General features: G+C 39.0%; 1 protein-coding gene across 1 annotated transcript in view; it reads right to left on the reverse strand.

The window, feature by feature from the left end:
* LOC116299801 (uncharacterized) overlaps positions 1-23943 on the reverse strand; it is a 30756-nt gene extending 6813 nt beyond the window's left edge. Inside the window, exons 1-25 of the mRNA XM_089034034.1 lie at positions 23940-23943; positions 23269-23565; positions 22139-22243; positions 21315-21682; positions 20519-20798; positions 19840-19949; positions 19162-19223; positions 18577-18737; positions 17794-18084; positions 16885-17172; positions 16179-16478; positions 15345-15650; positions 14594-14890; positions 13900-14238; positions 13248-13550; positions 12368-12667; positions 10202-10501; positions 9858-9973; positions 9056-9236; positions 8339-8635; positions 7334-7806; positions 7079-7173; positions 3983-4139; positions 3726-3792; positions 972-1246 (exon numbers count right to left, since the gene is read on the reverse strand). Coding sequence (XP_088890160.1) covers positions 972-1246; positions 3726-3792; positions 3983-4139; positions 7079-7173; positions 7334-7806; positions 8339-8635; positions 9056-9236; positions 9858-9973; positions 10202-10501; positions 12368-12667; positions 13248-13550; positions 13900-14238; positions 14594-14890; positions 15345-15650; positions 16179-16478; positions 16885-17172; positions 17794-18084; positions 18577-18737; positions 19162-19223; positions 19840-19949; positions 20519-20798; positions 21315-21682; positions 22139-22243; positions 23269-23565; positions 23940-23943 — 5772 coding nt within the window. The remainder of the gene's footprint in view (positions 1-971; positions 1247-3725; positions 3793-3982; positions 4140-7078; positions 7174-7333; positions 7807-8338; positions 8636-9055; positions 9237-9857; positions 9974-10201; positions 10502-12367; positions 12668-13247; positions 13551-13899; positions 14239-14593; positions 14891-15344; positions 15651-16178; positions 16479-16884; positions 17173-17793; positions 18085-18576; positions 18738-19161; positions 19224-19839; positions 19950-20518; positions 20799-21314; positions 21683-22138; positions 22244-23268; positions 23566-23939) is intronic.
* Positions 23944-27555: the final 3612 nt, after the last annotated feature.

Here is a 27555-nt window from a genome sequence, read left to right on the forward strand (position 1 = left end):
GGGCAAATTTACTTAGAAGTGTAGGGAAAGAGATACGTTTTTCGTAATATTTCCATTCTGAGGTTACCCTGCGAGCAAAGTCTCCTTTACCTTCCCCCGAGTGAGAGAAAGGAAAGAGTCTTCTTTCCTTTCTCTCACTTGGGGGAAGGTAAAGGAGACTCTGCTCGCAGGGTATTCTGAGGTAAATTTTCGAGACCAAACTTTTTCTGTAGATGGAGAATCTTCTGTTCAATCATGTTTTGTGTGGTGTTTTTGAGCCGATGGAGCCACTATAACACTGGTTCTCAGAGAGACAGAGGTTTGCTTTGGGGTTTGCGACCAAGACTCGTTTATGCTGGTTCAATTTGACCGTAAAAAAATATTCAAACCGAATCCACGGACTTTCTTCTGTCTTACAATGACTAAATCCCAAATAGTCTTCTACTCTATTCAAAGTATCCAATGTGCCCAGCACATTTGACACGTTTTCCCGTGTCAAAACTTGTTAATTTTGCGACGGCTCAAAATAACCAAATCAGTATAAGAACGACGCACTCTTTCCAATACTCTCCTGAAGGGAGAGCCATTTACGCTGAGTTAGCATCATTTTACATCCAAAATATTTGCTAGAGTGGTTTTCATAAACTCATGAAACAAAGTGTACTAACGAGGGTGTAGTATTCAGATAAACACAATAGAAACAAAAAAACAAAAGTATTAGAGTGTAATAGCACTAAATAGGTTATTTAAGTGTATTTCATGGGTTTATAAATACTACTCTACTATCAACCATAAAATAAAGAATGCATAACTAATATATACAAGCACTTTGAAGTTCCGCGGGCCTTTAGTGGAACACATGCATATTCTACGCAAATTCGAGGCTAACCCTGCGTAAATGAATCTGTAGTCAAGGAATACAGCTGTATTTTACTAACTCAAGAAAGATATATTTAGTCCTAAATCGGCCGGGCTTCTGTCAAATAACTCACCGCCTCAACAAACTTGGTGTATTTTGTGATGCGTTCAAAAACCTCCACTCTTTTAGACCGCAGGTACCGGTAAAAGCATGTCCTGAGTCTCCAGGACGTACCACCCAGCACAATCCCATACGCAGATCGGAAGTCGTAGATTTTAACAAACTTTAGAGTGGGATGTTCAAACAGGTGCTTTTGTTGGCCGATGGCGTACGTATCTAAAAAAGCACCGTACGCCTTCTTCTCTATTAATGCGTTGTACACTTCTTGGAAAGATCGTGGCTGAATTTCTAAGCAAAAAATGACTTTATATAAGCAACTTAACCACAACACGCATTCAATAGAGCGTTTTGGAAATTTATTTACGCAATACAATATAAGTATATTTTCCACTAGGAACTGTAGGATTTTAACTGTCTTTTCATTTTTTTTACAAGCCGTGAATATGATTTCGTACAAACAAAGCGCCGTTAGGTATAAATATTAAGTCAGTTCTGAGTTTTTTAATCCCTCTTTTTTGGATGTTGCAATCGTTCAACAAAGAAACCAAATTCCAAATGAAGTCAGATCGATGAAGATCCACAGAAATGCATAAAATGGTACAACCACATGCAAACATATCGTCCAAGATGTTTAAATAGAGATCACATTTAAGGATAAATTAACTTTTTTGGTTTTGAAAATGTACAATCGTAAAAGCACAATATACTTATATGGTATTGCGTAAATAAATGTCCAAAACACTGTATTGAATGCGTGTTGTGGTTTATTGTCTGCACCAAAACGCTAATGAAAATTTGAAAACGGTAATGAACCCACGCAAACATATTCATGATTGTCAAATTCAATGCCAAATTTCTTAATGAACGTTCCATCGCACTATTGAGACTTCGTTCGCCTTATTGCATGCGTGTTCGCTCTAATGGCAATGCTTCTTCTCTTTAATGAATATTCCTTTGCGGTTAATGAACAGCAAAAGGTGTAATTATATATGTAAATTATCCTTTGAGGTCCTGTCCTTCGACCTCCATTTAAACAGCTCTTTTTAAAGTTAATTTGTGTAGCTTGTTTTTTTAACGAAACATTTGTTAACTATGATTTAGAACTTTGAGAGAGAAGCATAAACCTTTCTGCTTTCATGTAAAATGACCGATGAAATGTTGTTTAACTGTTGGTAGTAACCCTTACCATAGTCTTTCTTTCTGAGTGTCGCTATATTGAATATATGTCATATGGGTAATTCCACTGACTTGACCGCGGGAGCAAAATGGCCGAGATTTCTGGTCATGAGCCTTTATTCAATGGGGAACCAAAATATTGTAAAATAAACATTCTAAAAATTCGGGAAGCTACATTTTTAGCTGATTGAGAACGTGTGATGAGAAACAATCTATAGCCGTCGTAAGTAAATCCGAAACAACTTTTTACGTATTCCAGGCACAGGCTGACCACTCTAATAAATGAAGGAAATACTCTAAAAATGGTGTCTTGTCTTTGTCTTTTTTATGCGCGCGCGTTATCGATTTTTTGTCGTCTCCCCTACCCCCCCCCCCCCCCCCTTGGTAACAATTTTGTTTTTCTACTATACAATATACTAACAAGGTAGGCAACTTCACGGACTTCCTGTGGAAAATTCCAACTTTGACGAGAGAAAGCCGCGAATTTATTTTTGATTCGTTACCACATGCTTCCCAACCAACCAAAAACGAACCAAAAACACTTGGAGAGGGAGGGAGAGGACTTGTTTTGGATCCCTTTTCTCGTGTTCAGGCCCGCTCGGATGCAAGCATAACTGACGGCACATAAGTTTTCGCTAAAAAAGCCCAAAAAACCCCCTCCTTATAGAGAATTTATCAAAAATCCTTTAAATTATTGAAGATTAGATGTAAGTACGACGTTCTGTATACTTTTTTGTTTTCGGAGTCAAAATATCTGGATAAATTCGCGGCCTTCTCTCGTCAAAGTTTGAATTTTCCACAGGAAGCCCGTGAAGTTGCCTACCTTTTTTAGTATATTTTATAGTAGAAAAACAAAATTGTTACCAAGGTGGGTAGGGGAGATGACAAAAAATCGATAACGCGCGCGCATAAAAAGACAAAGACAAGACGCCTTCTGGTACTTCCTTCATTTATTAAAGTAGCTAGCCTGCGTTCCAGGTAAGGGAAACACTTCTGGTAGAATTTGTTTTTTCTTCACATTGACGTTTACAGACAATGCATTTTTTCTCTGAGAATTTTCTTGTACATGAAACAGCAGAAAGCAGAAAAAGGGAAATAATTAAAGTTTTAGTAAGTGAATATTAGGAGCCATCTTTGTTTACAAATATAAAGTTTCCCGCTTACCTCAGAAAGCCCAAGCGCGGAGAAAACCAAAAAGCGTACGCATGCGCAGACAAAATTCCCCTGCTCATAAATCACCTTTATCAATCATCGTTATCAACCATCAGTCATCAGCAGTCATTTTTGTTATTCATCATCATTCTTTTCTTTATCATCATTATGGTCATCATCATCAGTCATTATTGTTATCATCTTCAATCATCGTCATCATTGTTTTTATTATTATCATTATAATCTTCGTCATCATCATAAATCATCTTCGTCATCATCATAAATCATCTTTATCAATCATCATCATTGATTACATCATCATCAATGTCATGATCAAATATTACCAATGATAACCATTTTGCTATCGATGATAATCGCCATCACCTTTGCCATATTATTGTCATTATTGTTATCTAGCTATTGACAGAAATTCAAATACCTTTATTCATCGGAATGTTGAGACGTTGTCCAAAACGAAATTCAGGTGAGTTGTGAATGGCAACGACCTGATGACACAGGCATAAAAAACATTAAGCTAGACGTGTGGTAATAATAATAATGGTCTACTTTAGCACCATGGTTACCTTACTTTCCTATTGTGTTCACCAATGCATTATAATTGGTTTGGGAATCGGGATTCCTTAACGGCTCATCAATTTAGCCTGTTTAGGGCAATTAGCTTATGACTATACTGACCTGTTTGCCATTGAACTTAGTATCAAAAGATATGGCTATTGTGGTAACAGCTGTCTGAAGCAGGCTCGATAAAATGCCATAGATTATGATCCCTGATAGCATCCAGTTGATCGCAAAGGCTTTGCCCCAGAACGACTTGGGAAATCGATCACCATACCTATCAAACGTCACACAAATATTACAGTTAGGGACCGGTCATTACTTGTTTACTTGGTGTGCATATGTGTGAGTATATGCATGTCGAATACGCCTGGTATATATATCATTATTATAGTAATTATTGTTATAATTTTTACTATTATTATTATTAGTATAGGAAATCGCACGATCTCGAGTACAATTTGGAAATTAATAGACACGAGTAATGTTTTGAAAGTTCTTGTAATTGCACGAGCCTTTAGGCGAGTGCAATTAAAGAACTTTCAAAACATTACGAGTGTCTATCAATTCCAAATTGTACGAGAAGATCGTGCGATTTTTTGTTTATAGTTCACTCAACAAAATCGCAGTAAAAAATGCGAAGCGACGCCGTTCATCTTTGTCTAATTGGCGGCCGATGTTCAGTCCATCGCGCAACTGAAATGCATAAAAAACATTAGTTCTTACGGCTTTAAAAAATTTTTTATATGTTTTTTAAGTACAAAATGATGGAAAATAATTGTTTTGACATTGTTTTGGCCCTGTTGCCATAGCGACTTAATTCGGTACTCCTACGGAGTACAATTAACGCTATAATTGTACTCCTCTCGACCAATCAGAGTCGAGTAATTTTGTTGAGTGTACTATAATTATTATTATTATTATTATTATTATTATCATTATATGTTTATTTCAACTTCAGACATTTATGCTACATGAATACAGAATATTGCGGGCATGAATAGTCTAAGCAAATATCTGCATGACTGGTTTTACAAAGATGTATACAAATTTAACAATTGTACAGACGTTTCACAATCTCACAGTTCTGTGAAATAACCCATTTCTGACACTTTTTTACAATTTTTAGACCTTCAGTGAGGCCTACATCAGCCAGTTTACTAATCAAATCCGTGTGATACCCAGATAGAAAATCAAATACTATGTTGACTTGCATTACTTTATATCCAGGGTACATTCTTTTAAGACTTTTTTTTAAGTCAGTATATTTAACAGTTTTCTTTTTATCCCTATCAAGTATCTCTCCTACATTACAGACTGTTCCTTCAAATATTAAATATATTTAGGCACTGCCTAAAAGCGGAGCTCCCGATAAGCAAGTCACAGGGAGCCCAATTCGAATGAATGTGGAAGATAAAATTAATATCGGGAAAAAATCTTCAATTTTTTTATTCAATATTAAGATAATGTCTTCCATGATAAAAAAAACAACAATGAAAACCAATCAAAATGCACTACATCGTTTTCTTTGCGCGAGAATACTCTCCCGATCCCACTTATATGAATTTTGTACACAACTCACCACCAACCCTCCCAGGGGCTAGTTTTTTTTCTTGGAAGATTCTTCGACAAAGTTTTCCATGGCCGACATTTTTTAAGCATTGAATTTCTGGTTAATTTTACTCATAAAACGAAAGATAACTACCAATAATCCAATACAATATCAGGTTTAGTGAAATCCTGCAATCTGATTGGTTCAAAGGAGTGCGATTAATTCCCAAGTCGCATCCTTAGGAGCTCTTAATCGCATCCTTTTGAGCTCTTAATCGCATCTTTTTGAAAGAACCAGATTTCTTATATTCAGCCAAACAAACAAGCCTTTTCAACGCGTTTGCAAAGTGTTTTTCTCTGTGAATTGGGACATTTTCACACTTTTTGATAGATTTTATTACAAAAAAGCAAAAAAAATTGTATTTTTCATGTAGCCATGTAGTCATGTGTATGATTACAAAAAGGGTATGATTAAGTGGTAATTAAACTTTGTGTCATGCAATTTTGGTCCAAATTGCACTCCACTCAGTTCAATTACCATCATAAATTATCTCTAGAAAGATATAAAATTATTGAATGAAATTCAAAATGAAAGTACTCTTACCATAATAACAAAACAGGTACACTTTTTTCGCACGTTTGTCATTCTAGTTCGTTGCTCGTTTGCCAGTAATTTTAGGAATATTATTGCTTTAAACTTTGTCAAAAATCTCTTGGATTTGTTTAATTGTGGAATTCAAAAAGTGCTTTTTCAAATGATTATTTCATATCATGTATGAACTACGAATACTCTTACCATAGAACAAAACAAGTACTTTTTTCTCTCGTTCGTCATGCTAGTTTGTTGCTCGTTTTCCGGTAATGTTGTAGTTATGTTATCTACACTAAATAAAACAAAATAGAAAATGTCCTAACCTCTATCTTCACACTGTGGCGAATTCTTTTTTTCCATGATTTCTTCAATAATTTTTTGTTTTGTTTTTACAATATTAACAAAAAATGATAGTAAAAAAGCTCGTTAAAAAAAGTCGTCATTTTCCAAGTGACGTGTGGTTTGAAAGCTCGACCAATCAGAAACGCAATGTACACCTGGCGGGCGACACTTTTAGCGTTACGCACAGGATTCCCATGCGATAACCACGAAAACTTAATTAGTTGCATAGTTTACCATATTCTATACATATGGTGCTCCGGAGGGGAGCGGAGAAGTTTCGTTGTAAGAACACTAAAGACTCACTGATCCCCCTATGAGGCACTTTCTTTTTTTTATGATCCACTCATTAGAGGTTGCTACTTTTTCATCTTTGAGTGATGCCCCCCCCCCCCCCCTTGATACTCTGTTAATGTACAATAAACTGATCCCCCTCCAGTTGCCTGAAAAATGTGATTCCCAGCTAAATCAACCTATTCCCCAGGCGATCAATAATGACCAGTCCCTAAATATACCTTTTCACCTTTACCAGATCACGTGTCATTCTCTAGAGCATTATTTCTCGCCATCGTAAAGAGATTCATTGTTGTGACACGTAGAGATAAATTGGAATAGTAGGCTATCAGATTACGAGTTTTATCACTCAGATTTCGGATTCTATGCTTAACATGGGAAGCATCTTTGGAATTTTACCCTCACCAAACTACTACACAGCGTTACATAACTTTACATACCCTAGTGTAGTCATGGTGATAAACGCCCACCACAATCCTTCATAGGTTCCCTTGATGAAAGTCAGTGGGAACAACTCGGAATTGATTTTGCGGTCCTGATAATCAAGGAAAAAGTTAGAGCAAAATTGTCCACTTTACACACAAATGCGTCACGGCACGAAGCCAGGTTCAGTAGCTTGACCTTACGTTTCAATGCACGTGTTTTGTATCCCAATATCCCGTATTCACGTCAAGCCATCTGATGCTAAAACTTACCAAAATCCACAAGACAAAGCCAGCCAAGAAAGCCAACAGCACCGTCAACGATATATATGGCAAACATCCTAACAAAGATCTGATGATTGTCATATGTGGGCCCTCGTCTTCCGTATCTATATTCACCACGTACACTATCCCGGGTGTTTCTATCAAAGCCCGGTAGCCGAATCCCCCAGTATACGTCTTCTGATCCTTAGTCCCGAACAGCGGGAAGCTAAAGTCAACATCTTCTGATATATTAGTCTTCAAGTCATCTTCATTTGGCTTGTGGGCAGGCGAACCGTCTAAACTGGTCGTAAAATCGACTACCGATTCATTATGAGCCACACATTTTTGGCAACACTCTTCTGTCATTCGTTTGACCATCTCAGGAAAGATGCCTTCCAGTTCACCTGTCTCTGGAGAGATCTCCACGTACGGGCTGTAGACGCGCCAGTTGGCATACAGTGTTTTTCTGCACCTACAAGTTTCTAAGAGAAGAATAGATGCACCATTTCAACTAGAGCTGGAAAAAAATATCAAACTGGTTGTGTACTGGTGTGAAGTTAGGTTTTTCAAATGATTATCTATATTGAAGAATGTTTGATCTTAATATTTGAAATCTGCTGTTTTGTCCTGAAAAAATTGATAGCAAACGCAAAATTTGTTGATATGTAGAAATTTTCCCGCGGCTTTTTCGGCCTTAAATGAAGGTTTTGATCAAGAAAAACGGCTGTCTGATGGATGCTAGCGTCAGAATTTGACACTCATAAACGATTCTAGGAAAACCTCCCATAGAGTTAGATATTGTTTCGTATTCCTATAAAATGCTTTTGGTATGGTAACTTTCACGGCACAAAATCCGGACGACATCACAGCATGCAAAATTGCTGTTCATATTAAAATGCTCGCACGTGCATGGTCACCGCACACGTGATTTCACCGATGAGCGCTTTCACCAACACGCCATTCCCACTACTGAGTCGAGCGAAAATAATTGCGACATAGGACAGCATTTCTTACCTCCGTATAAAATAATTGGTGGACCAAAACCCTTGGCAGTGAAGGCGGCAATCGTTATTTTATAACCGCCGTACAGCTCAAGGTTTTTTATCACAGTAGACGTGCCAGTGACGTCAAATTCGTTGATTGGCGCGTCCTCAACCGGCTCCTCACCCAGAGATACTAGCTGGTATGATACACGATAACCAAGTACTTCTCCATTGGCTTGAGCTATCGTTAAAGGTTCCCATTGTAAAGGAATGGAATCCGTGGAGAAACGTTTATTCTCATCATCGTAGCTAGGTTGACCACCTGGAGCTGAAACATTGGAGAAATGACCATCTTAATTAATACCCAACCTCTCCATATTTCTCATCCAATTCATGGCAGATGTTGATCACGTGACCTGCTCTCCTCATTTCTCAACCAACATGACGGATAATGATCTTGTGAGCTGTTAATGCGCACCGCCCTCAGCCCCTACCTATTTCTCATTCAGCATGGCTGATACTGATCACGTGACCTAATCTTTCCATCTTTAATCCACTTAGGTGGCGAATACTGATCATGTGACTAGTTCTCCCCATTTCTCATCCAACACGGTGAATACTGATCACGCGATTAGTTCTCCTCATTTCACATCCAACAATGAGGATATTAATCACGTGACCTGTTCTCCACATTTCTTATTCAACATGGTCGATAATGATCGCGTGACCTTCCATATCAACTAGTTACCAGTTTCTCCCGATCGTAATGTAGTGTTGGACGGTACACCCCATCCCTTGTCAGTAGAAGCAAACACTTGAAACAAGTACTGAGTATATGGCATCAGACCATTTACCACAGCGATAGTTGCTGTTGGACCGTAGAGGTTCTCTCTGGGTGGGTCTGAAGAACCGACTGCAGTAGTCAGAACCTGCAACAAGAAAACTGTCAATAGAAGTACCAGTATTAAAAATAATATCAAGACTTTATATATCCCACAGGATTCGTGCAAACGAAACCCTATAAAACCCTACCTGATATACTAGAAGTTGATTAGAAGCGATTCCTGAAATGCGCAGACGTTTTTCACTTGCTAGTACACTTTATCTATCATTATTATCTTTTATTTATCGGACTTTTATTTTATCTATAGAGTAAAATAATGTCAAAGCTTGTGGATTTTTTGTAGTGCACGTGACTTAAAATCAAGCTGCGCCGGAGCTAGCCCGGAGAACATCAAGTGGACTGAACATAAGGAGCCCAATTTGGATAAAAATGACTAAAAACAAAATCAGTGTTTATCTATATAGGAGACTTTTCTCAAAGACGAACATTGTATAAAGTTTGTACCGAAGTTTATCTTTATTTTATTCATTTGTTTATTTTGCCTTTTAAGGCGACAGTATATAGTTACAGGGCTGAAAAGTAAGTCCACAATATACAACAAAAGGTTAGTCCACAATATTCAAAGATCTTTTGTCTTCTATGATGTAGTTTGTACCCAGGTCAATTCCATTACTTGAACAAACCAGATTCCAAAGACAAGACATACCTTGTAACCTGTGATGACTCCATTGCTATCTTCAGGTGGGACTGAGCCAAGCTGCAAGGTGATGCTGTTGGGAGTAACGTCCAACAAGCCAAGAGGATTGGGACCAGCAGAAGGAGCTTGATAAAGAGTAAACCAAATGACATTTGATAAGTTGTAAATATTACAAGAAATTAATGGTGATCGAGGAAAGACATATCTATATTTCAAATATCTTCTTTTCCCTCGATTCCTGTTCGTTTGTTTCTTTCTTTTTTCTGCTTGCCTTTCACTTACATACTTTATCACACTCTCACCCACATACTAAAATCGGGGTCCCTCTGTTAGAATAAAAATCATTTTCTTACGAGCCGAATCGGTTTTAGCGATTACAGATTGACTTTGGTTTCCATCGCCAATGGTAAAACCTGCTACAGTTATGTCATACTCGGTGAACTCTTGCAGGTCTGTTAGTACAGTACTCAGGGTATTCACACTTGTAGTCACGTTGTAAGGGATATTCGGGAAGACAGGCCCTCTGGGTGTGAATGTCAAGCGATATCCACGTAGAATGCCGCGTAAAAACGTTGTGTTACTTGGTGACCATGTCACGTTGATGGTTGTAGAGCTCAGCATTTGTGCCGTCACGGTAGTAGGTGGTAATGGGACTAGGAGTAAATATACATTATTAGATAAAATAAAAAGTGTGAAGTGACGGGACAAGCGTGACGTGACGAAGTTGGAGATTTTCATGATGTCATGGATGTGAAGAAAATGTTGGAGTTGAAAGCGTGACGGAGGTAATGGGAATAGAACATAGGAAAATTTACTGCTATTGGCCATGTTGTAATAGTGTAACTAACTTCACAACACTAGAACATATTATTACATATGTGATAAAGGGTAACGGAAATGTGTGGTAGAATAGGTACAACAAACGGAAGCGCGGTGACGGAGGCGTTATAGGTGAAGCAAGGGCACTAGGACACCGAATGTGGTTGGATTTCCATAGGTTTTTTTTCCTTTCGATTATTTGAATTAAATTAACGTTATACTTGTTTACTTATCTTGTGTCCGTGTTCCTTCGTTCGCTGTTGTAATGCAGACGTTTTCATTCCAAAGGTCAAACGGTTTGAATAGCCTATGAGCGTTACTTCTTTAACGGCCGTTCCGTACTTGACTCTGTTTGTACTATACCAACAACAACGCGACCGCGCGATGCTCCCTACGTCAGTAATATTCAACCGTCCAGAGTTTATATGGTTAATCAAATTCACTTTAAGTTCCATATAGAGCCCCGGGGTAGACTACTAGCCTGCTTGCCATTGTTCTCTCGTCTGCTCGCTTAATCCAATTATTTTGAAAGGTGGGGTGGCAGTGTGTTTACAAAGCGATGACAGATGCAGCACCAACGCAACTGTACGAACCACTGCCGAGCCTAGACATGAGGTAACACGATCTCCCTCGGCCCCGAACGCTAGTAATTCGAACCCTAAGACGTGACTACCAGATTACACTACAGGCACTAGAGATTTAAGTACCATAGATCAACGACAGCACGCTATTACCACACACGCTAAAATCCCCACTCTCAATTTTTACTCAAAGAAACTTCCCCCTTTTGTATCATCAACAACAATAAAGGCATTTTTTACGATATTTCGTAATAGCAATCTAATCTTTATTTGTTTACTTACTTGTACCGCGTCCAGTCAACGTGAGCGTGACCTAAAATGACCTACTGGTCGATATTAATACTTTTGACTGTAACTGTCTGATCGTTGAGGTAGAAAAGTTACATTTCATTTCGTAAACAGTACCCTTCCCTCTAATTGGACTCTAATATTCTAAGGAGAGTTAGTAACTTTCTTTGCAATTGCAGCGAAAATGTTACTCATGCCGAAAATACTACTAATACCGAGGGAGATCGTGTTACCCCATGTCTAGGCTCGGCAGTGGTTCGTACAGTTGCGTTGGTGCTGCATCTGTCATCGCTTTGTAAACACACTGCCACCCCACCTTTCAAAATAATTGGATTAAGCGAGCAGACGAGAGAACAATGGCAAGCAGGCTAGTAGCCTACCCCGGGGCTCTATATGGAACTTAAGGTGAATTTGATTAACCATATAAACTCTGGACGGTTGAATATTACTGACGTAGGGAGCATCGCGCGGTCGCGTTGTTGTTGGTATAGTACAAACAGAGTCAAGTACGGAACGGCCGTTAAAGAAGTAACGCTCATAGGCTATTCAAACCGTTTGACCTTTGGAATGAAAACGTCTGCATTACAACAGCGAACGAAGGAACACGGACGCAAGATAAGTAAACAAGTATAACGTTGATTTAATTCAAATAATCGAAAGGAAAAAAAACCTATGGAAATCCAACCCCATTCGGTGTCCTAGTGCCCTTGGGTGAAGGAACTAAACGTAAATCAAATACAGTATTACGTTAGAAAGTGTGACGCAACTAGACCTAAATTGAACATAGCTATACGAAAATTCAAGGAGCATGACGTTAGAGATAGAACTTACGTTCTTCAAGTGTAGTGACGAGTACCCCCGGACTCCAAGGCCCTGGTCCTTTGATCGTAAAGGCATTGATCTTTGCCGTATAGTTTGTCCATGATAACAACCCTGCCACCTCAGTGGTCAAGATACTAGCATTGTTGATAACAACTGTCTTGGCTAGGCTGGTATTCATCAGATTTAGTGCTAAAGTATACCCTAGGATTATACCATTATGCTTGTCAGAAGCAACTGGTTGCCATGTGAACGAGAGTTTGGTAATGCTCAGAGCGGTTCCTGCTAGAGACACAGGTGCTTCGTCTGGGACTATGATTAACAAAGAGAAACGACATTAAATGGATAGGTAAGGTTATAGGAATTAATCAAATGGCGAAACTTCTATTTTAGAAATATAAGAAATTACGTATACACATTCATACCAAATCCCGTGTAATATGGGTGTCATTACTTATCGTCCTTATCAGTAGAAACATTAACCGAGCTGGAAAGTTTTTCCGTAACAGGTATTTGTCAAATATGTGTAGCGTCAATACTTACCGTCCTCATCAGTAGTGACATTAACCCGACAGGAATGGTTTTCCGTACCAGGTATTTATCGAATATGTGTAGCGTCAATACTTACCGTCCTCATCAGTAGTGACATTAACCCGACAGGAATGCAAGGGCGGATCCAGGGGGAGGGTCGGGGGGGGGGGGGGGGGGGGGCCGCGACCCTCCTGTCATTCTGAGGTCAAATGGGCTTCTTGTGGTAAAAATGCGACTGGGATTATATTCCTTTGCCCACAAAATTTACTCCTGAGACCCCCCTTCAAAAAACCCTGGATCCGCCCTTGGAATGGTTTTCCGTACCAGGTATTTGTCAAATATGTGTAGTGTCAATACTTACCGTCCTCATCAGTAGTGACATTAACCGGACTGGACAAGTTTCCTGTACCGGGTGTCGTAAAACCAGCAACGAAGACAACATAACCAGTGAACTTCTTAAGATTATTAAGCTCAACATTTAACACTGAATGATTGACAGTGATGGCCAAAGGAGTCGAGCTCATCTGATTGCCCTCTTGGTAAAGCACGTGATATCCTAAAAATACTCCGTGCCTGGATTCCACGGGGATTGGTTGCCAGGAAACGAACATGCTTGTTGAACTGGAATTCGAAGCGGTAATATTTGGAGGTGGTACGTTAGGCACTAAGTGGGAAAAAAGGTTGTTATAAATTAAATCTTTTAGTTGGTAAAGCACATGCGGACCCATTTTACTCATCCCTCGAGAAACGGCCAGTTATCAAACAGTTATATTTCATCAATATCTTAGGAGATTGAAGCAGCCACCCCGGCTAACATCTAACCTCTATTTATCGGCCGCTTGAAACTACCCGGTGACCAATTAATAGAGGGTTGCTGTAAATGCTAAGTTATGAAGAGCAAAAATGTCGGGCCTGAATCAAGTGACTTTTTGTCGTGTTGGGAATTAATAAGGGATTACCTACAATTCATTATGCAAGAACAATTTCAGTGCGGGCTGACTATCAACACATACCGTCCTCAGCCGTGGTGGTATTTGTCTCAAAGAACACTCCATTGGCAATAGTAAATCCAAGTATTCGTATAGTGTACATGGTGAACTTCTCTAAGCCGCTCAGGGTTAAAGTCTGTAGAGTTCGATCACTAACACTTCTTTTCCTTCTGCGAGCCGAAGGCTGGATGTCAATCGTCTTGTTAAAAATTTCTTGACCATCTCCAAAGGTCTTGAACCACGTGATGCAATAACCTCTCAGTTTGCCGTTGATGTTTGTGATTGGAGGAGGTGACCACGTGAGCTCTATTGATACGGAGCTTGTGTTGCGTGATGTGACGTTTTGAGGCGGAGCATTAGGAGCTATTGGCAGATCGACAGGAGAATAGACACACAAGTTAGCCAAAGTTAGGAAAAGAAATGTGTTACGGTGCGTGTGTGCGTTAATGAGTAGCGTGTTGTCATGTGGTTTGTTTTAGTGCACCGTGTTGTGGTGTAGTGTAGTGTGGTGTCGTTTGATGCAATCGTAATTGTAATGTATCTCAATTGCGTAGTGTAGTCTAGTTTGTTTAGTGTAGTGTGTTGTAATCACCTCTTCTAAAATCCCTTTCACATGCGAGGGAAGTATTACTTGAAAAAAGAAACGAAATAAAGAGGTGTGGTGTAGAGTAATACTGTGTCATTAGGATAAGTAATAATAATAACTAAGGAGAATCACCTGCTTCTAGAGTGAAAAAACTAGTAACCAGAGTAGTATTTCCTTCGCCCCCTTTGGTAAAACCACTTATATAGACTAAATATTCAGTATAAGGGAACAGATCACTCAGCTGTGTACTAGTTGTGTTACCGCATACCATCCGAGTAACATTCACTTTTCTCAGGACATCATATATATTGATGGTATAACCGGCCAAAACACCTGACAAGTCTGATGGCGGCAAAGGATTCCACTGAATTATAGAGCTGTTCCTTGTCATGTGACTAGTCGTTGCATTGGAAACAACACTCCTTGGATCTGTTATATTAGGCAAATTTAAAGATAGGGTCAATGAACTGAATGAATCATGAATGAAAATTTGGGGATTATATACTATAAATGTGTTTAAAAGGAATGATTGATGAATGGGTTGGACGGATGGAAGGAAATAGGGAAAGAGGAAGGGAGGGAAGTATTCGCGAATTGATAGGTGGACCGACAGATGGACGGTTGGATGGACGAAGGAAAAGATAGCGGGGATTTCATGGATTAATGGACGGACGGGACCGATGAAAGGGCAGAAGGAAAGAAGAATGGAGGTAGAAATGTTTTGATTAACGATGGGTGAACGGACGGATGGAGGATAAATGGACATATCGAAAGAGAGAGTAGAGATTAATGGATAGAACGATAGATAAATAGATGGAAAGAATAAAGAAATAAGGGAGGTATTTATTCATAAATGGATGGACAAAAAACCTACAATACTTACGTCCCTCGGCCGTGCGTTCAACCATTTGTGGACTATAGACACCAACACCTGCTCTATTAATTGCAGCTACTCTAATTTCATACTTTGTATAGTCCTTTAGTCCTTCTATCAGACAACTCATCGAATTATTGATTTGTATAGTGATGTTTAAAGAACTTGATGGACTGGGGAGGTGCTCTCTGTACCATACCATATACCCTGTGATTGGGACAAGCGAAGATCCCTCGGGTACAGGACCCCAAGCGATGTTAATGGCTGTCCTTTGGATTTCGCTTGTGCTTACAGAAGTAGGAGGTATTTTTGGAACTGCAAAAATACAAGCATGAAAAGATCAAAATTGACTAGGTAAACAATGACCTATTATTTTTCCATCAGATCGGTTTTCATTGTTCTTCTCGGTTGAATATATCGCTAATCCCTCCCCCAATTCCCAAGAGTCTCAAAGCCGGGTGCGGCTTTTAATTCTTCAGGGAAGATTTGGGGCTAACGCACTAGTTAAATATGCAGGGGAATAAACATTCGTATGACATATTCCCCTTGCATACTAATGTCTATTCCTCTTTGATATTTAATTAGAAGGGGTTTGCGTATGGCAATGAGTCAGTGTAATTAAATACACAGAAGGTGTGTTACTTTATACACCGAAAAATGGTACCAATAGAAGGATCTTGAACCCAGGACCCTGTGCCTTGATCCCCGAATGTTCTTTCCCGTGGGTTGGTTCGGGATGCAAAGGAGGTGATGACCCATTCTCTTCATCTCCCTTTACCCGTGGGCTAGTTAGAGACGTTTCCCCCGTACCCTCTGCCTTGATCCACCCGCTCATGTTCTAACCTGTGGGCTGGTTTGGTATAAAGACTTGTATTGCAGGACCAATTCCATGAAACGTGAAGGCAGACACATTCACATAATAATCGGTAAAGGGATAGAGATTATGAAGAGTCGTCGAAGTGTTACAGATCATCCTTGAAGAAAAATTCCCTCCAGCGTTCTCCCCGTTTGCGATGTAACTTTCAATGTGGTATCCAATGATGACGCCATCTGCATAGTCAGGGTTGAAAGGGGACCACTTGACGGTAACGGAAGTGGCATTAATCGTAGAGCCTTGCACACTTTCTGGAGCAGCATCGGGTACTAAACAAAATATCGAACATCCGGTTATAAGGATAAAGGTTTTGCAATGATATCTTGAATCATCGAGCTCTTGATAGTAAACCTCTTTTCTTGCGAGTAATATTTTCCCATTTCAGACCACGTGTCATTCTCTTTAGAATTATATTCTTTGTTTCAGTCGTTTCAAGGAAATGATACTCTTTAGTTTATGACATACACGTGATTTGAAATGTGCACCTTTTACGCCTAAGGTAAAAAGGGATGCAAATACCTTGACACCTTCGGGACCTTGCCGGGTGTCTGTTTAATAGAGGTTTGTTTTACAATAATTATATGAAAAAGATTGCAGTGCAACTCGTTTGTTAAGAGGTCCGCTTAGTAAAGTTATCAATGTAATCAAATGATCAAAGAAAATTAAAGGACTTACTGCCGTCCGTGGTTGATGCATTAAGAATCGCACTGAATGGTCCATTACTATTAGTTTTGTAAGATTGAACAGCTATTTGATATACTGTTGAGCTGTTCAAACCCCTGAGATCGGCCTGACTGAGGTTGGACGGAATATTTATGTAACCGATAAACACGGCATCCATCGTTTTGTACTTCATTCGAAATCCCTCAATGTTTGACAACTCGACTGTGCTAAAGTTCCAGTAAATATAGATTGTCGAACCGGTTTGGTTCAGGCTTGTCACGTTATATGGTGCAACCAAAGCTGAGGACAGATTAAAACAGATATATTCGTTATTTAACATCCTTATTCATTGCATACTGCTGTTATTAATATATTTTTTGGCCTTGTGCTGAGGCGTTAGGTTTTCCATTTCAAACTACTTGTCATTACCTATAGTATAATTTCTTTGTTTAACAGTTGCAAGACACATGAATATGAATACAACTCAACCAAAGAATCTTATTCTCAGAGAATGGCAGGTGGTCAAAAATATAAAAACATTACGCTAAAACCGAAAAGTGCTCTGTAAGCCACTTTGGGGTGATATTGGGTGCTGGAGATGCAAACAACGTCTGTTCCTATCAATTACCCCTTACCGATATAAGTCACACTCACAGAATGAATTGGAATTTAGCGTGGGTTTACGATGGAAGGTAAACTGGAAAACCAGAAGAAACATCCTCAAAAAAAAAAAAAAAAAAAAAAAGGTGGGGGGGGGGGGGGGGGGGGGGGGAAAGGAGAGACCTAACAAAGTCTAATAACACGTGATCCCAAGTCCAGGAATTGACCCCAAGACCCCAGAGATAAGAGCGGCGAGTGCACCACTACGCCACCTTTGATACCCAATCCTACAAAGACTACGAGGTAAAATATTATACTAACCTCTGCTCTTAGTTGTACAAGTCACAGGCTCACTTGCTGCCCCAGCGCCTTCCAACGTTACTGCAGTAACCGTTAAGTTATACCTGGTTTCAGGAAGGAGATCTTTTACCGTATAGAACAAATTTCCCGAATTTAGCTCGATGGATTCTGTGGTTCCAGTTTCAGTGTTTGTAACATTGAGTTCATACTCCGACAGGATACCACCGTCCGGTTCCTCTTGAGGGCAACTCCAGCTCAGCGATGCGGTTGTTACACCACTAGAAACGGAAAGCTGACAAGGTGTAGAATAAACTACAAAGAAAAGACAATGAAATAAGGGACGGACCATTTGATTTTTGATAAGAGGGGACAAACCCCCACCCCCCTTAAAAAATATCGAGTAAGTTCGACTTTAGAAGTTACAATATCGAGCTTCCAATATAAAATATTCTATGACCTGTGCAGCTGAAACAAAATCGAGCACACCAAAAATTCGTGCCCCCTAATAAAAAATCAAATGTTATTTTCAATGAGATTATTACTTATACTACCCAAGTGACTTAGTTATCCAATCGTAATAGACTACTCTCAAAACTACCTTGGATGCGAGGCAAACAGAAAAAAAAAAAAGAAAAGAAAAGAAATGACACAAGAATTCCATTAAGAAAAAGTGTGATTATTTCGTATTTTACTGTTAAACTCGCATCCCTTTATCATAATTCAAGGCGCTATGCGATTAGACAAGTAACGGTGCTTGAAAAGCTTCGCATTCAGTCATTAGCAGGATCAAAAATAAAAGCCTACCGGTTTGCAAGTTCAAAATAAGAACATCTGTTACAGGAAGTGCAGATATAGTTTTTGCAATCTTCAGTCGTTCCATTAAAGGTTTTGCTACGCTGTATCCGGACATGCCATAGTACACGATAGACACTGAAGCCTCGGTACCACTGTTGTCCGTAAGAGGACTGCCCAGAAAGAAAACGCACACATGTGAGATATTTAAGGGAGAAAAAATTATCGTGGTGCAGAGGGATTAAGAAATTTGTATTTATGTCATTTGCAGTAGCCTGAAAACGCGCGCGCGTGCTATGTGCAGTGATACAGCACGCGGATGAGCAGGAAACGCAAGAAGTCTTAGTACAAGCACAACTCTTAGCTAGTGGCTAAGCCAATTACTCCCTTTAGCCCAAGTTACATGAAGGCCCAAGTTATATTTCGTTATCTTCCCCCAGAGTACATAGTTCCTAGCATAACGGTTACCTTACTCTAAACTAACACTTGGTTTTGGTCAGTGTTTCCAGGGGAAAACAACAGGACTTGTTTCTACCACCAGGGTCATCATGCCTTCATGTAAAAGCTACCTCACTGCATACGACATAGAGGACTTACCTCAACAGACAATTTTCGATGATAACTTTGGATGCTAATTCCGCACTTAAAAGGCCTTTTACCTGGCAAAAGAAAAAAATGCTCTTACTTATATTTCAAATTCGTGTTCTGTCATATCGTTGCACGACTACTTTTATTTTGGATTATTCATGTTTGGAGACAAATACCCCATAGATGAATATCATAGTACTGTGCATATTGTCACAGTATCTTGTTTGCTTGATAAATTTGAGCGGCTGAGAGACTGCATGTGGTCTCGAAGCAATTCAAATGCGCTTTTTAAAGAAAAGAGTTAAATAGCCGTGCATGGTTACGTCATATACACTTTCTTATGTGTCAGCTTCCTACTACCAAATGCAAATAATTCTGAAAGCTGTAGTAAAATGACGCCATTAAACGATAAGAGCTATACACTATAACAGCTTTTTGGTAACTTCATTTTTTCTAAAACACTTCCGGGTCCAAAATAAAGAGCTTATTTTCTCCCTGACGGATTTGTTGTAAGAAGAAAGGTTTCAGGTTCGTGTAGATTAAATCATTGGTAATATATATATACATATAATATATATATATTGCTTCATTTTAGCGTCTTTCACAAGCAAACGAACCAAGAATTACGCCATAACTTAAAAGCAGAAACTATCAAAAACTATATGGATTAAAAATCCCATCACCTACCCCTGCTTGGACTTGGTGGCACATTCTTTTGTAGGCATTAAGTTCTTTATCAGCACTTTGCAATATCGATGATGTTTTGAATTTGTAATCCAGTGTCATGTTCTTTCTCCCTAAATTAAAAATGAAAAAGGTACTTGTTGATCTCCACTATACCGTTAATCCCGAGATCAAGCTGTGAGCAGATTAATAGACGGTTTTTCAATTTGCCAAATACCGCTGTTTTCCTTGATTACATACCCAGGGTTACCCAGCTCATTTCAGCGTCGCAATACTCACAAATACCAACAGTAAAGTAAAGGATGCAGAACTTCAACAATACAAACATTTTGAAAGTCAACGGAGCTTTACTCATCCTTGGGAACCCAGGGGTAAATTTTCAGCTTCTCGGATGAGCTTTACTGGAATGAATAATATTCTACACAAAATCGAGGCTAATCCTGAGCAACAGAGAGTTCGAAACCGGTGCATTTACTTAAAACATCACAATATTTCTATTTCTATTTTCAATTGCTATTGCTATTTCTGGTGCTAGTGCTAGTGCTAGTGCTAGTGCTATTCTCTTGATTTTTTCTATCTGAACTTGAATGAACGATGACCCTAAATGTTAATGACCCTTTCTTAGATTTCTACGATCCTGCCCACTCTGCACCACACACATACACTCAGTGCAAATCATCACCTTTATAGAAATCGTAAAGGCTTTCGACTAGCTTCAGATCCAACTGCTTTGGCCAAACAATGAAATCATCCACATCGACTGCTGCTCCTCTGCCAATCACAACACCTCCAGCGGTATTGGCTGAATACGAACCGTCGGAGATGCAAGTAGAGGACAAGTGGGAGACTTGCTGGCCATTGATGTACATAGCCAAGTCTGTAGTCCAAGTAAAAACAATGTGCGTCCATACATTTGGACCAAAGGGGATCGGATGACTACACTGTTTATTTTGAGTGGTTACCTGATGAAAGTAAGGCATTGAATAGTACGATTATCAAATAATAGAGAAATAATTCTCACTCGCCGGTGTTATATGTATGTAGATTTGCTTTTGATTCTCTTCTAGTTTCAAGGGTTTTTCTCTGGGTTCTCTGGTTTTCCTCTCTGAAAGCCTAACACACTTAATTCAAATTCGTTCCTTTAGGTTCCCGTGCCATAACTTTGATCAGCCCAGAGGTTTTTTCAGGGTATGGATAACATTTGAAGACGTTCTCAACAATTAGACCTCTTTACTTGGGCGTAATGCTATCCCAGTTTAGACCACGTGTCATTCTTTTGAGAGTGAGATTCTTTGTTTGAGTTATATCCATATTCATGTGTCTTCTCGTGCGCAATTGTTAAAACAAAAAAATGATACTCTGGGGAATGACAAGTGGCCTGAAATGGGAAAACACTATGCCAAGGGTAAAGGGGTATCTTTGCATATAAACTACGAGCACAGACGTTTGTCTCATGTCATAGAGGTCAGCATACTTACCGTTATATTTAGTTTCTCATTGGCAGGATCAGTCAACACGATGCTGATCCCAGTGCTGCTGCCTTTGCATGAGTCGCTACAGAAAAGATAGACTGGTTTTGATGATGTAGAATTAGAGTATTTTAACCAGATTGACACAGTAACGCCAGAATTGCAGCTTGTGGGATTCGTTAGGCACGCGTGTGTGCTGCCGATCGTCATATAGTCAGCTTCTGAGGTTGAAATAGCGGGTTTTCCAAGTCCTTTAGTTAATTTGGTAGTATTATTAACCTCACCCCAAGTAGGTCGTTTAAGGTTCTTTATGTTGAGGGGATCCTCCATGGGAAAAAAGTCGTACGCATCGCTTGTGAAGTTGTCGAGGAATATGCCTGTTGAAGTCGAGAAGAAATATGGTTTCTTTGAAGGGCTAGATAAGGAAGCACTAGTGGTGTGCGCTGCAAATGTGTCGCCCCTCACTGCATCCATGCGACCCGGTTTGATTCCCGCGCTCGGTGTCGTATTTGAGTAGAGTTCGGTGTTCATTCCCTACCGCGTGTTTCGAAGGGTTTTCTTCGAGTTCTCCGGTTTACTTCCTCCATAAAAATCAACCTCAAAATTATAATTCGATCTTTGGGCTTACATCTCTTATGGAGCTTAGGGCACGCGCGTCCACAGGAATCACAAAACACTCGCCTTTACTGAGTTTGGAGGAAAAGTGGGAACGCTCGCAGTCTAGCCGTTATATAACACCCTAAGCTAATAGAAAATTGACAGAAAGTGAAATGCAGAGTAAAATAAGCGGGATATATTAAGTTATTTATATTATTCAAGACGTTTCCACACACCTGAGCTACAAGACTCAAAAAATCTTGAAGATTTGTCGCAAGCGCATTTCCCTTGAATCTCATCACACGATGAAGCTTCGGGACATGTGGAAGAGCAGAATGTAGCTGTAAAGTAAAAAAAGCAGTTAGTTAGTGTACTCTTTATAAGAGAAAATCGACAGGGGGAACTGCTAAGACGTTGTCAAGACAAAGTATTTTCATTAGATAAATTTAGTATGACTTTGCGAGATGTGATTGGTTCAAATGATATTTACAATCCCGATACCGAGACCAAATCTCGTACGCCATTTCTGCGAATTCCACTCTGTATGTTATCTATTTTAGCGAGATGATTAAAACTATCTTAAAGTGCTGGTCTTACGAAAATGAAAATGACACAAAAAATCCCCGATTTTCTATATGCTCAAATAGCTTATAAAGTTCGCCAATAATTGGTTCGAAAAAGAAACTTTTTCCCGTCTGAATTCTATTTCCGAAAATTGGCAAAAGCTGGTCCGCCATTGAATTTTAATTCATGTGTGACGTCATACGCGGCACTGGTATCGCTTTTTCCCCACACTGACTATATATTATTCTCTGTAGTGTGGTACGTTGGTGATACCAATTCTTGGTATCAAAGGTCAAGTGTCTGTGTTGATTAAATTTGGTTGTAAATACACAGTGATAGAAGCCGCGAATTTTGAAACGTTGCGCATATGACGTCGCTTTCTTTGCATCACTAATAAGTCGCCAGGAACGCAATCGCATAGTGGCGGACTCAAATGGCCAAACTTTACCGGCTAAATACAACATCTTCCCTTCCCGGTCTCGTATCAAAATTGAATTTGGACAGTAAACTATATTATATGTCTAGTTTTATATGGTATAATTTCCAGGGATGTCGTCATTATTTAGTAAGACTAGCCATGCAAAATGTGATTGGTTACAGATAGCACCCCCAATCATCTACCGACCCAAATCTGATAAGACACCATTTTGAATATTAAACAAATTGATTAGCAAGCTTCTAGTACTTCTACTTATAATCAAAAGCATAATAGCTCACAATAAAAGAGCTACATTTTTCCCACCCCCTTCTCCGGTTTCCACGATCTCCATATAACCTCCCTATACACCTCGTAAGAACGTACCTTGTGGGATGAGAATTTCAATGTCACTTGGTTCAAACGTCTCCTGACCATTAAGAAAGCTACCAGCAGTGGACCCATACGTTTGACCAAAAGTGCCCTTCACATTCTTTGACTCAAGATTCACCACCAGGTCCTTTCCAAAGTTGGGAAAGGATTGCTGATAGGACACGCAACTTAGCGCCACATGCGAAGCACTTGATTTGATGGCAAGTCGTGTATTTGATCCTGCGTTGCTCTTGAGGCTGAAGAGAAAGGCCTTGTTGCTGGGGATAGAGGTTTCACTGCACTTGCCATATTCTAGCAATAATTAGACAAATTTAATAGTGCATTAATGGACTACTTGGAGGATACCGCGGTCTTCTTGTATTGCAAGGCATTATGGGTCGACCAGGGGGCAAAACAAAACAAATATGGCAGAAATTATATAGAATTTCGTGTGTTTGTCTTTTTTTTTTTTTTTTTCTGTAATAATGACCATATAAAAGTATCATTATCCCTCGCGAAACTAGCTCTATATTACCCCTTGGACGTCCAATAATGTCTCGCAATCCAAGATGGCCCCCGAATCGTTAAAAAGTATTATATTATGGTACTGAGTCTATTCAGGGGGAATTAATTACCAGGCTGAAGTTAGCAGCCTGTTCAGCAGCCAGTTCGAAAATCGTACCAACCCATTTTTGATTACTAAAAACTTTATAAACATTATCCCTCAGTGCTTACTTGAATGTTTTAAGCATTTTTTTGGCGAATGACGCAAAGTACAAGAAGATTTTAAGCTTTTTATGATCGCATACATTTTGGTCTGTCTGTCCGCTAGTCGCAACAACATCAACAGCAAGCGAGGCCGGAGTGCAAGAAGAACCGTTTACCAGAACAATCTCGACTTTAAATTTTATTTTTTAGTTTATTCTAAGGTGTTTTTCTTCCTTAGGTTTATTTACTTTTTTAATACTGACATTGTTTTGAGTATATTCAAGACATTTAAGTTCAAATAAGATACTACTGCGTAGTTATCTTTTAACTTATCACCTTATCACAGCACACGCTCATGACAACCGTGACCTTTGGCTCATTAAGACCTGTGTTAGAAAAAGCGAGTTACTACTTTCTGCTAGCAGTGTGGTAGCGATTTCCAGCTTATTGATTTTTACTGAATTTAAAGAATCGTATTGTTACAATGAGGAAATTTGGTGACAAAAAGTACTTCAAGGTAATTATTTGATTTTCAGTTGATTTGAATTCAAATTATACATGATTATAGTAATTACGCCTCTAATTATGAACCCTGAAATGCTTTTATAGGCAACCCGTCATCTTAAAAGTCACAGTATTGACTATTTAAAGCTTGGCACAACATTTGCTTGGTTCTATTCAGAGAACGAAAAGCCTTCAGTCACAAGGAAAGAAGGATTTATAATCCGTTCGGCAACTGAATACTTCAGTGCCAAACCTTCAAGCCGACAAATCAAAGCCGTGTATAATGCGTGGAAATAAGATATCGGTGGCGCTAAAAGCTATGCCGAAAATCTACGCCTCAAAAGTAGTGTTACTAACGTTTCCCTGAAAAACAAGGTATGTGTTATAATATATGATTGTGCAATAAGAATCTTTGATTTCCCATCAATATTTAGAATTGCAATTTGATACAAAATTTAGGGAAGTTTCCTTTGGAGGTGAACCAGGCGAACTTGCATAAACAATAAAATCAAAAAGAAAAAGAAAAAAAGATAGTAAATGTTGTCTATTAACGCCAACTTGCAATTCCTATAATATTGCATGCGTTATTGAATCTCCCTTTACCAACCACGCTCCGATCACCCACGATGCATGTATTATCTATATCATCAGATCACACAAGAGTCTGGGGTTTTTGGTCGAGAGTTGAGAGTCGATAGTCGAGAGTACCAGGTCAAATGCATGTTTCAAAACCTAGACCCATCACACAATCATATTATCTCTTAGCGACCTTGAAACAAAAAAATTCGAATAAGGAAAGGAATTAAGGGTGTACTTCTAATCGTGAATAATCCAGGTGTTTAACATTATTATTCTCGTCATTATCAAGAACACGGAGGTTACTGTTTGAATACTCAGGGCTGCTTGTAATCGCAATAACTATTTGATAAACCAATTGTTATTCGTGTTTAAACACCTTCCGATGATTGGTTTCCTTCTTGGAATGAACTTTCGCCTATGACAACCTTTTTTGCAATAGGTGTATTTACTTTAGGATGCCTCAGTCACTAGTCCCGCTCCTTCTTTTACCGCATGGTTGTGGAGTACAAGGAAATTACACTACAGTTTTCAAATGTACAACCTTACCGACCGTAGTACGTACTCCCTACATCTTCTCCATGGTTGACAAAAACAGCGATGTAAAAACTACCATCTATTTTTACAAAATCGTAAAAATCATTTTTTGCGCTGTTCCGGTAGGGCCGTTTGACGCCCACACGAAATATGCTTTATACAACTATAACTTAACCAATACCATTTAAGGCAGTTGATGGCATCGCTACGGCAAACCCATTTGAATTGCTTATGGAAGACCAAGCTGAGTTAGATGGCGATGGACTGTGGAAAACTAGTAAGGTAATATAAATATGCCCTCTCGCATTGATCATTTTTTGCCACCGTATCACTTTTCTAACTACTTTAATAGATATTTGGACTTACTTACTTATAAATCACTCAACTCAAGGTTGCGCACCCACCCCTCCACTGGATCAGTCACTGAGCGAAAACCAAAGCGTGTTGGATTGTAAAAATTGAGGGTTTTCATGTGACGTCCCACTTCAGAAAAATTTGTTTCATCGATCTCAAAACGAAGTTCATTCTTAAAATCGCCATACATATATTCAATAGAAAAACTGCCGCGACGTTGTGAAAATCGGATGAGAAGTCTTCATATCTTGAGGACTATTCATGTTATTTTCACGACACTTCGCAGTTTAACTAATATCTGCAGGGCAATTTAAGAATCAACTTCTTTTTGAGATCGATGAAACCAATTGTTCTGAAATGGGACGTCACATGAAAACCCCCAATATAAAAGCGTAGGTATGTGTTTGAGAACCCTTGCAGGGGCTTAACCAGTGTAGGGGTACAGGGAATGCGCACCCCCTGATCTGAGTGATTTGCAGTCAATTTTGGGGGTTGCACCCCTCCCTAAAGAAATTCCTGGATCCGCGCCTGCTTCACGGCTATATTCATTCTACATGTCTGTTTATCTACAAGTTTTATACATCCTGGTCTCTATAGAAAGTATTGCTAAATGATGTCACAGCGGTATTTTCAGAACAAGCGCCGTGACAACATTTTTTGGCTCTTTGATACAAGTGGACCAGTCAATTTAACCGATGAAAGTATTGAAAGAAAAATAAAATTCACAAGCCCTTAAATGTTCAGTTTCTTTGAGACCAAAACTGGTTATTTACCGGCCAACTAAACTATTATTGGTTTTGAATATGTAGATTTGAATCTCTTTATTATCACTAGGATTGCCAAGAAGGACAAAGATACAATCTAAGGAAAAAGCGAGAGGTACGCCGTCATTTCGAATCAAAACATTTTATAACGTGGGTGTTGATAGACGGCAATGTGCAATACCCAAAATATTGACTGGCAATTAATTACTTAATATTTTAACTCTCATTATCAGAGAAATCTGCGGTTGCGAGACTTTATTGTCACTCCATTGCTTTTTCCAAGAAGAAAAAGAAAGGTAAGTATCGGTAAAGAAAGGCTATTTCCAGAACCACAAAAATTTTCTTTCTTTCTTTCTTTCTTTCTTTCGTTCGTTCGTTCGTTCGTTCGTTCGTTCGTTCGTTCTTTCTTTCTCTCTCTTTTTTCTTTCGTTCGTTCGTTCGTTCGTTCGCTCGTTCGTTCTTTCTTTCTTTCTTTCCTTCTTTTTTTCTAAAAACGTTGAACAAGTAAACAATATTGCGGAGAATACGTTTATATGCGCCTTTATCTGAGAATAGAAATTCAGAATACTATCCTTACTTTCATACATTTTTCTCTCTTTATTTATTTTCATTCATTTTTCGTTTCAGGTTAAAGAAAATAAAGAGATGGGCGTCATTGAGAGCCAGTGTACTGCAGTAAGTAAAGAACGATTTAAATATGGTCTTTGGATATACGACAAATATTAATGCATGTCTTTTCTTTGTTATTTCAGACTCATGAGAATGAAGAATTGGACATACTTGAGGACCAGATTTCAGTACGTAAATCACGTGATGCAGCATAATTTAAATATGGTCTTTGGATATACGACAAATATTA

This window comes from Actinia tenebrosa, unplaced genomic scaffold, assembly GCF_029948245.1.
Source record: "Actinia tenebrosa isolate PJP-AT-01 unplaced genomic scaffold, QUT_ActTen_1.0 PGA_scaffold2__45_contigs__length_23673736, whole genome shotgun sequence".
NCBI classification, from domain to species: domain Eukaryota; kingdom Metazoa; phylum Cnidaria; class Anthozoa; order Actiniaria; family Actiniidae; genus Actinia; species Actinia tenebrosa.